We start from the raw sequence: 11269 nt of genomic DNA on the forward strand, positions 1-11269 counted from the left end.
CTGGTCACACTGGCTTCCTAATGCCAATAAGCTGCAGAACCACTGACTAGCTCCTAAGCCTGTAGAACTGATGTGTTCCAAAGAGATGGAAAGGGGAGAAAAAGGCCTTTTCAAAGAGCTCCCAAAGAGAACTACAGGCAAGCAGAAGGATGATGACTTGGAGGTTATTTTTGATGTTTAGTTAATGTTCGTCTGCAGGAGAACCACAGTTCCAAAGACAAAAGGCAAGGGATGTGGAGGGTAGGGAAGTTCTATATTGCAATGGAAAAAGTGTCTGAGGAAGAAGGTGACTAAGTTTTCTGGCAGCTGGCTCCCTTTTCCTACTGTTGTCACTATTCCTCACACTGACCAGACACCTTAGGGACACCCTCCTAAGGTGTCCTTCCTTTGGTCCTTTGTTGTCCCCCCTGCAACTCATCCATTAGACTGATCCTGTGCAGAGATGTCAGATCCTCTTACATACTCACTGGAGCCCAGACTTCAGCTGAAAATGAGGCTTCTAAGCAGCAGTATCTTACCAAGATGTTTCTCTAAACAAAGTGCATAAAATTTACTGCTGGACTAATTTTACATTTAAGATTTTTTTATTCACAGCAGAGGTATTTTAGTGTAGTATAATAGAAGTCTGTACTCGAGAGTAAGAAATATTTTCCATACCGTAAGAGGGTCTCAGATACCACAAGAATGAATTCTGCCTACCAGTCACTTCATCTAACTTTTATTGTGAGACTTGTCCATGATAGTTAACATGCCACTCATCTTCATTTTAATAGGAGTTAATATGAGTGCATCTTTGTAAGCAATGGTAACCAAGAAAAAAGGTAATTCTAGTCTTCTCTTAAGCAAGTGCATGTGACTCCAGTATAAGAATTTATTGTATGTATATATATAGACACATAGGTATTTTCATATACATATATATATATTTGTTTACCTATATTCCCTTGTGGGAAGGGGAGGGGAAGGGAGGGAGGGGCAAGGCAAAAAATGCTGTTATACAGTTAAACGGAGAAAGAATTCCTAAATGTATATTAATTTTTTTTTAATAATAATATTAAAACCCTAAGACAAGTTTTTGAAGCAAGCAGAGCCTCTATGTCTGATGTTGGCAGGCCATAAAAGCCTTTCACCTTAAGAATGCCCTAGAACATTTACAAGAAAGTTGTCTTTGCACAATAAGACAAGCAGATAACGTGATATTATCACATACTTGGAATGTTTATTAAACAGTGCTTTGTTCTTCTGTTACAGAAATAAACAAGATAGAACTAGTTCAAGCTGCAGGACCATGGATCTCACTTGCTGCTGACATAGCAAACAAGCCTGAAATTAGGAAGTGAAAGGTGTTCTAGACCTGTGAAAATAAATGTGATTTTGTATTGCAGAAGTGGGTTTTCACAAAAATTCTGCCCATTCTTTTAATCCAATGTCAGCCCTTAGTTCTAAATTAATATTTCTTTGAAGAAGAACAGCAGAAATTTTGACTGGAACAGTGCTTTAAAAGCACAGGAAATAGTATAGACAATTATACAAACTATTCTGATTTCTTTCTAAAATGAAAGTCTGACATATACAACTCACAATCTGCTATTGGGAAATTAATCTCACCAGAAGGAAAGCCAACAATTGAGGGCCTCAACCTCTCACACAGCACAGCACCTTCCACACATTTATTTCCCTTACAAACAACCTTCTTGACATATTTCTTCTACGTATTGACATACAAAGTTTTTGCTATAGTTTCTGCTACAGCTATGTAAGGGCTGACACATGACCTTGGACAATTTGCACAAACTTTATTTAACCTACCTCTCTTACATGAAGGGCAGCTATTATCCATGGCTAAATGCAGCAGACCACGTGTGCACACATGCATATTTATAAAGATACATATATAAACACATTCAAGCATATATGGGATGAACATACACTAGAAAGACAATGCAAAACTCAGTAAAAGTCAAGATGAAAACTAAAGACAAATCTATGAAGCAGATGATACTGCAATAATTGCTATCTTTTTCTGTCCTATGCATAGAACGGTTAAAAGACTCACCATGAGCCACTCTCTAGCCCCACCTTTGATCAAAACTTACACTAGTCTAAGTATTCCACTTAAACATTTATTTAAAATAATTAAATTATTTTATTAGGATGCTAAATTAAATTTTAATCAATTATATTTCATCATGTTTCATTAAAAAAATTCAACTTTTTTATTTATCAGAAGTACTTGACCTATTATACTACAACCGTATTAGAGTACATACAAGTACCCAATTCATTGGCCATGCCCTTTGAATCATGTTTCACTGCACTTCAAATCATGAAACTGCACTTTTCATTGATGTGCAAAGAAATTTTATCATTTTTTAATTAATTCAGTTAAGACATAATTAATTTCTTAAGTCCAGAGTAGCTTAACTCAAGTATTATTAAAAAAAAAAAGGCATTCTTAAAAAGGTTCCCTACTAAATCCCTTCCCTTTACTAAATGCCAACCAAGAAGCAAGTGAAGTGTAAACAGTGTAATTTCTTGACTGACTATTATGATATCTAAATTTTCTGGACTACAGATATCCAGGGAGTTCTAAGTGTAAACATTAAGTATTTTCTAGACAGGTAAGAAAGAATATCACTGAGCCATAGAAATTACTTTTATTTATCAGAAAACTTTGCAGAATGGGAAACCTTCTTCTATTGCAACCCAGTACCTTTAGAAAACTCAGTGTGGTCTTGATCAAGCTATGGAACCTCACTCCTCACCCAATTTTCCAGGTGCCTTTCAACTTCAGATATTTAGTTCCCAGTTCTATCAATTGTACATAGCAAGACTCAAGTCCAGAATTAGTTTAATCACACACACAGATGAAATCTGTCAAGGAAATATTTTGCTTCTATTGAAATAATCTATGTAATTAATCTTTCTTTCACATATTTTTAACCTATGAACAATCGCTCTTTTGTGATTTTCATTATCAGTTTTGGGACTTGCACTTGTAAAGTTGCTATTGCTCACAGAGACTTCCCACCCTCCAAAATCTTTTGCTACTCTGGTGGGGGGAAATAAAAATGACTAAAATAAAAATTAGAGAATCAGAACTGAATATGCAAAAACACTGTATCAGTGCTGCTTACCCACTTAACTTAATAACTTAAATACAACTTCAGTAATAACTAGTTCAGACGAATCCTGTGTGAGAAACTCCAGGAGCTTACTTTTACTCAAATACTTCAGACCTGACATGAATAAAAGAAAGCAAAGGATGTCTTCCACTGTGGACAAGTACATGGAAAATAAAATAATTCAGTATCTGGAGAAGGACATAAAGAATAAACAAGTAACTTCTGACAGCTGAGGGCCAGGTTCTCATTGATTAAGTGTGCCATACTTTACTAACACCTGCCCTCAGCAGAGCAACAACAGGCATGCTTCTTATGGTATCTTGATACTTATGAGCCTTTTTCAACACATAAATAAAAGATGGGCTAAAAACTTTATCAGTGTTCTCTCCAATGAAGCTCATGCTCCACTCTACCCTTCACCTAAAAAAAAAAGTCAGAACAACAAAACTGCCTCACATTAGATATCTGAAATACTTCCTTAGAAGATAACAGCACATACTCAAAAAGGTGTATATGATTCAGTGGATACAGAAAGTTTTACACTAATTTTGCTTCAAAATTTTCAGCTTTTAAGAGTAGAATCCTGATATTTTTAGCTTATAACTGTAATATTTTAAAATACTTCACTTTGAATATTCAGTGCTGTCTATGAGAAAATATCCTGAAGCATACTGTATCTAAAAAAATAAAAAATTACAGACCAAGTTCCCCTGTTGGACAAGGACAACTTGTCCGTCCTGTACAGTACACAACCTTGAAATATCAACTCCTATGTTCTCAGCCACAATAACTGGAAGCATAGAAGTTTTACATGCTTGGGGCTTTTTTTTCCATTTCTAAAATATAATTCAATAGTATTTTTACTAATTAATGCTTATATCATCATTTCAGACAGGGAAAAACTATGGGGCATTATTTTCATTGGATTTTCTAACGCCTGAGTCCATCATCCTTTTCCAAAAAAGCAGAAATTAGCTTCAGTGCCTTTTACTTCTTAATCCTTCTGAGCAATCTTATCAACTTAACACAGCATTACAGAATCAGTAACAACAAAAACATCCCTGAAGCAGTCAAGGATATTTCTGCTAGCCATTTTAAATATGAGGAAAAGAAATCCATTAATAACCTTTCAGGGAAAAGTATAATGAAAGGAAGATGAATAGCACCTATAGGAAATATTGTTATTACATTTATATCTAGGAAACATTGTTACAATATACTTCTATGAAAACAGCTCCTCCAAAAGAGAGACCACAGTAATGAATATCAAAAATTACACTTCTCAATCATCCCATTCTCCTGAAGAAAAGATTCTTACTCTTCTTATCCATTGGGAATCTCCAAAACTTTACGTAAGTTCGTCTGCAACAGGTAGCAATTGAGTCTAGTGACATGAATGACTCAAATTGTTTCCCTCAAAAAAGAATGACCTCAAAACGGCAAGCTTATGACAAGATATTTTGAAAGCTTACTACCATTCCTCTGTAAAGCAGACCTCCTTGTCTCTTACTAAATGGCTTCCCACCACAGGTGGGTCTTTGACATTTCTGGATATGTAAAATTAGAGAGTTTGGCACAATTCAAGTGTGAAGTCTCAACTGCTGTGGTTTAAGATATCTTCCAACATGAACTTATTTATGGGAAGCAAGGACATGGCTGGACAACGCTGCAGACAGACTCCGCAGAGCCAGCCTAACCCTGGGGAAGCCTCTGCCCCACTGCCCCAGGCGGAGCTGCAAGGAGCTGGACGAATTTAACTGCGTACACCAGACGGGACAGCAAACAAGATTTCATTCCTGCGTTTCCGTCTATCATTCCCTTATCAAACTGGAGAGCACACCAGGCTGAAGCTGGGGGCAGCCATAAAAGGTAAGGTTAAAAATACCCCAGCGTGGTGCCCTGAGAAACTTTGCTGCATCTGATTTCATTCCTCTTCAGCCCTACGCGGAGAGAGGGTGGGAAAAAGAACACAACAGAAGTGTGTTTACAAAACAAAAGCAAAAGGAAGGAAAAGGCACGTTAATAAAGACTTTGGCTTTTGCAGTGAAGTGCCTTCCTTCTCTCCACTCTAAGAGACAGGGACTTCAAACAGGCTTTGAAAACCTCAGCAACACTAGGGCTGGGTATTCCAAGTCTTCCTCAGCTATGCGCAGAAGAGGATTTCAGCCACCTTCCTGACTGCAAGGCAGCGCTGAACTCCCTTCCAGAGCGAGCCGCACGTCCCGGCAGCCGTTTATGTAATCTTTTATCGCCGCCACCACATCTCCCCGGCCCCGGACCGCCGCAGCCGGCATGTGCCCGCCGCCCCGCCGGTACCGCGCCCGCCCGGGACCGCCGCCGGCAGCGGGGCCGCCGCTCCGCACAAGTTTTGCGCGTCCCCGCCCCCGCCGGGCCCGGGACCCGCGGGCCCCTCGGGCCGGCGCCGCCGCCGCCGGACGGCGCCACCGGGGCGAGCCCCGCGCCCGGGGCCGCCCGCGGCCGCCGCGCCTGACGCAGCCGCTTTCGGCGCCGGGCCCTGCGGAGGCGCCGCGGTCGCGGCGGGGGACGCTCACCGTGAAGGGCTGGTCGTGCAGGCTGCCCACGGAGAAGCAGCTGTCCCCGGGGTTCACGGCGCCCGTCAGCACCTGGTGCAGGTTCATGGTGGAGGGCGCGGCCGCTCGGCCACCGCCGCTCGTCCCCCCGCGCCCGGCGGCGGCGGAGGCGGTGCTTGCCGGGGGCGGAGCGGGCGCCGCGCATGCTCGGCCCGGGCGCCCTCCCTGGGGCGGGCTGAGAGTTCCATCCGCCCCCTGTGGAACTCGACTTTCCTGTTAAAATAACCCGACTTTCCTGTCAAAACAGCGCTGGAGAGCCCTGCCGCTGCGCCGGAGACAGGCGGTGGTGGCGGAGCGGACTCGAAACCTGCCGAGTCGCTGCGCCTCCCGCCTGCCCGGGCCGGCAGCGCTGACCCCAAGCGCATCCTCTCCCAGCCCCTTTCACAAGGTCAGGGGCTCGGCCGCAGCCCTCCCTCCCACCGGACAATGACAAGAGGAAGCACGTGGTAACAGGAGCCTTGGGTCCCCGAGGTTAGGGAAACAAATCGTTTTTGCGTGGACCTCAGAGTGGCTGTGAGCAGCAGGGCTTTTCACCGTCCGGATGAGATGAGGGGAAACGGGAGCCGGCTGGGATGGGCGGGCCGGCCGGGCCCAGGGAGCGGCAGAGCTCAGGCCCGGCCCGAGCTCAGCCGGCAGTGTGCCCCTCGGCTCTGCCCGCCCGTCCGACCAGGGCACCTCACCACTTCAGCAGCTCTTCACCACCAAAGGTACGGCAGGCTGAGGTATCTCCCTGCTGCGAGGCAGCGTGGCCATTCTCTCTGCTACACTTTATAGTATTTCTTTATAGTATTCCACTGTAACTAGTTTTTAGTCTTCCATCAATTTCTCATAGGAAACTTCAGCATTACAAGTGTTTCCTCTTGTAAATTACAGGTCCCACATCAATTTGCACTCTTACATTATCCCTGTATCAAATATTAGATCCTCTTTCTTCCCAGCAGCTCTTCCAAGAAAAAATACAAAATTAAAATAATTTGACGGTGTTAGGCATAACTTTGTGTACGACATCCCAGGATACCTATAAGGTGATACTGTGTATCTGTAGATGGTAATGCCTACGTTTCCGGTCTTTGCATAAGCAAGGTCAATCTCATATACTTTCAGGCATTATGTCTTACACATAATTTTAGTAAATATAAGCCTTGCATCCTTTGAAAAGCAGATTGACAAGCATGTCACCATAGCACAATTTGATGATGATCATTTATGCATATAAAAGAAAGGTTTCTTTTTAAAGTCTTCTGATATGAGAAAAAAATCATCAGGTTTGGCACTCTGTGATGTAGATGTTCCTCCGAAGAAAGTTATAAACTCCTATAACCCTAATCGCTTTTGTTTGACAAAACATCAAAAAGCTTATCAAAGTATCCTGTCAATGAGTAGTGATCTTACTCTTTACTCTTGCAAGAATTGCTGGTCACTGATAAATGATCCTAATTTTCCTGCCAGCTGCAAAATCTCAAAAATCAACCTTAGTGAATTTTTTAAGGTAACAAAAATTCTGTTCATTGAGTTCTAGATAAGAAAGTGAATTATCACTGAAAACAGAAAGAGACCCTCATTTGCAATTTTCAGCACAACCAGCTACTTCTGGGCTCACGCAGTAAACTGCTCTGCTTTGCTTGCAGCCAGCGGGGACTTCTTTCCACAAGGACTGATCTGGACAGAAGAGGTCAGAGGTACTGCAGGTCTATATTGGTTCTTCAAGCCTTATTCAATTCATAGGTGTAAAGCTCATAGGATTTGCAGTATAACAAAAGAAAGAGCAGGCTAACAGTAGACAGCAATCCCAGACCCCTGTCTGAGGAGGGTGAAGAAATCAAGAAGGAGGGGAAACTCGGGACGCCAACAAAAATGATGAAGAGTTTTACTCTGCAGTTGATAACTGCTTTTTAATCTATATCTACAACACAGTATAGCATTTGTAACTGCAACACCCTAACATGCTGATATGCTAAGAAAATACAGAACTTCTCATTTCCTTTCTAAGTGAATTTGACCTTTGTCACTACTCAGATTAGTAGTGTTTGGCCCACTTTACAGAAGAAAGGACATTAACTTGTGTTCTCTCTGCTGTGGATAGAGTGAAAGCCTCTGTAACGACCTGCCAGGTGTATAAATCCACATCAGGGCTCCCATCCCCACAGGAATATGGCCCACTACCTTCCTCCTCCCACATTTGCTGTCAGCAACACGCAGTAGCACAGGAGCTTTCATACCTCACCTCGCTGCTGATCCCTGCCACTGCTGCTGTGCTTCTTCCACTTCTTCGCCTAGGGAATGGCAGGGACAGCCACCAGCTATGTGTCCTGCAGTTTGATTGATGCCCCTCCTCACTTTTGCAACATCTGTGAATTCAGCTGCAGACAAATTATCTACTGTATATTTTATTATAACGTCAAAGTGAATGCATTGTAGGACATTTAAAAAGAAAAGTTTAAATGGTTTAATACAATTAATTACAATACAATTAAAAGTGTATTTATACATTGTCTTGTTGACAAAAACATGTAAGTTGGTTTAGCTCAGAATTTCAAAACTCAACAGTTTCCAAGGGTAAAAAAAAAAAGCTCAGAAAGCTAACAGTTAAAACAACAGTGTTTTTCATATAATTTTTGTTCATTTTGCATATTTTCTCACCTCAATAAACACTTTTTCTTCTTTTAAGATCTTTGGTTTGCCTTTCTCTCAGAAGAATTAAAAAACCAGAATAGGCATTGAGTTAACCTACAGTATTATAAAGTAACATTATAAACTCCTTTTTGTTATTCCCCCCTAACCTCAGTAAATCTTCTTTATTTGAGTCTTTCAGGAGCTGCAGTTCTTCTCACAAGCTGATGACTCCTGTCATTCACAATTGCTAATTAGTATGCTCACTCAGGCCTTTACTTTGTTTCTTTAAAGGGAGCTGTATGAAATGGTATCTGTATCAGAATATCAGGAAGGTCAGAAAGGAAAAACCCTAATTTCCCAATATTTTAACATACAGTGGCTGTGGCTGTTCTAAAAACCTGACAGAACAGCAGCATTTGTGCATGTACAAAAGGGCTTGGAAGTGAACAATTTACTGCTTTTTGATTATTGAGAAAAGTATTACTTTTTCAATAGCAATGAGGCCCTTAAATGCTCCACAAAGCAATACCACGTATATGCATATACACTTCTCATTAGTAAATCCTGCATATATTTTCCTGACAGTATCCAAGGAAAGTCTAAATGAGAATTTTAAATCATACTCCCACGAGTCTCTTCTAAATTCAAAATTGCACATCTGCACAGCAAATCAGCATTAACAATATTCTTCAGTGTAATGCACCACAAAATTGATATATATATGTAAATTATTTCACTTGTAGAATTACAATGACACACTTTGTGTTTTTTCTCCACAAGAAACATCCATGAGTCACTCATTAACAGCGGTGAGGCCACTTATGTCAATGATATACAGGCAGCTTGAAAGAAGCTGGCATTTTAAGTGGCATGTTTAGAGTTTGTCTATGGTAATAGAAAATGTATTCTTCCTGTATTTCTTAATAATTAGCTACAGGAAGGTAAGACACATTTTACATTTATAGTTTACCTTTCATGTGAAAAAACGAATGCACTGCAGCCAGGAATAGCTGTGCACCTCATACGCTATTTGACCTTGTCTTTGCTACTCTTGATCTTTCTGCAGGGTTTCTTTGGTTTGTGAATACACAGGCAAAAGTGCACCTTAGTGAGATTAAGCCTGAAGAGCCCTTGCTGATCTCAAGATCTGGTGTTCTCCCTTTGTGATCACACTGGCAATCACTTGAAGGACTACTTGATTCTCCTCTTGAGCTTTTGTGAGCTGTTTTACACTTCTAAAAGTGAAAACAGTAAAAACACACCATAGAATCTTGGGAAAATGTGAAATGCAGAAATACATACATATTGGCATTTAGTAGTGAGATTCTGAACAGAATACCACTTTATGAAACCTTTCTTTCCAAAAAGCTTGCTTTATTCATGTCTTCAGTACCCCAAGTTTCATTATTTGTAGCCTGAAGGTTAGAGTGATATTTGGTTTTCTTTTTTTTTTTTTTCTTGGTACAGTTTTCATTTGGTGAAAGATGTTTTGTAACAGCTAATGTTGCTGTCACATCTCCTGTACAGTGCAGTACATTGCTTTTCACTTCAGTGATCTGATATGACCTTTTACTTGGTGAGGGAGATATATACTGACTGGTATCCTTTTTTACAAGATATTGGTAAAGATGTTTTCATTTATTAAATTCAGGTTTTATTTGGCTTTTGGTGATTCTTTGGTTCCAGCAGAGTTGATTCTAGTAGATAACTAGTTGATTCTAAGGTAAAAACCAACAATTATTAGATCCCTCAGGCTTGCCAATTAGCAGTTAACAATTAACAGACTTTTAAAATTTCCATTCATTTTCCATTCATATACAGAATTTTACATTCATTTCACATGAGATTAAAGCTACTCAACTGAGATTAAAGCTACTTTTGAAGAAAGTCATGAAAGGACTGCTGGATAGTACATTAACTGTCCACTCTTTCCCATGTATTTATAAAATATTCTGTGATCCCTGACAGCTGAGGATGCTAAGCTGGACTTCATCTCTTGCGTGGGAGTAGTGGGGGGCCCCGGCAGGTCCGCCCTCACTTTCCAGCAGGCTGCTCTCAGGATACAGATCTGCACCACAGCAGAGCTGGGAGAGCCAGGAGGGCCACTCTGGCACGGAGCTGCTGTGCAAAATATCCACTGGTGGATTACACAGTGCATGGTTGAGAGTGATCTTGTTTGGCATGTACAAGTCCTGTCCTACTACAAATGCTAAATAGTGATGAGTTCCGGATGCATCAGTCAGTTTTCACATGTCATCCATCTTCCATGAACAGGATACTTTTTGTGCCACAGTGCAGTAGTCAATATCCTGGAAATGACTGAGCCTGGCTTTCTCCACCCATACAAAGATGGCTCTGGTTGGGTCAGTTCTTTGTGCAGACCTGGAGAGCCCCATCTGGCCTCAGAGAAGCTCTGCTGACAGCTCACCTGCTGGCACTGAAGTCTGATTAGGCTGCTGATGCATAGCCTGTTACTTGAAATTCACATGAACAGCTGTTGAAAAAGTCATTGTGCAGTATTATCCACCAGAAAGTATTTGTCCGTTTTATGTAAATTCTGAATTATTCAGTAAGTCTATTTCTCTTTTATAAACGGTGATTTTCATGTTGAGCATAATAACAAATACTACTTTTTTTGTTTACTCTGAAATGTCAAATTATATGTAAATAAATATGTAGACTCCTTATTCACATAACAAATTGTCATACTGCCAGTCTATTCCAATAAAGAATATTATTTTATAAATTTGGAACACTCTGGGGTATTTCAGATGGCACATGGTTTCCATATCAAGCTTAAAAGGGTGACACTCTATATATGTGTCCCTAAGAAACTTACCTGAGGTATAATGCAATCACTTTACTTTTCCTTTCATGTTTATATCAAGAGCTTGGATATGTATGTTTCCAAATTCACTATCAGCATGCCTCCACAAATCT

At 40.8% G+C, this 11269-nt stretch overlaps 1 protein-coding gene and 1 long non-coding RNA gene across 8 annotated transcripts in view; one reads left to right on the plus strand and one right to left on the minus strand.

Moving 5' to 3' along the window:
* Positions 1-5843, minus strand: part of DMXL1 (Dmx like 1) — a 76027-nt gene extending 70184 nt beyond the window's left edge. For all 6 annotated transcript variants that reach the window (XM_077171929.1, XM_054651844.2, XM_054651843.2 and 3 more), the window contains exon 1: positions 5678-5843. In XM_077171929.1, the coding sequence (XP_077028044.1) occupies positions 5678-5764 (87 nt within the window). In that variant the 5' untranslated portion in view covers positions 5765-5843. The remainder of the gene's footprint in view (positions 1-5677) is intronic.
* A 7-nt stretch (positions 5844-5850) lies between these two features.
* Positions 5851-8383, plus strand: LOC143692227 (uncharacterized). Of its 2 annotated transcripts, none has more exons than XR_013180114.1 (2): positions 5851-6423; positions 7236-8383. It is a non-coding gene; the product is annotated as an uncharacterized LOC143692227 (long non-coding RNA). The 2 variants fall into 2 exon arrangements; XR_013180115.1 differs by having other exon boundaries at positions 7345-8383.
* The last annotated feature ends 2886 nt before the right edge of the window (positions 8384-11269 follow it).

Source organism: Agelaius phoeniceus, chromosome Z, assembly GCF_051311805.1.
Source record: "Agelaius phoeniceus isolate bAgePho1 chromosome Z, bAgePho1.hap1, whole genome shotgun sequence".
Lineage (NCBI taxonomy): Eukaryota > Metazoa > Chordata > Aves > Passeriformes > Icteridae > Agelaius > Agelaius phoeniceus.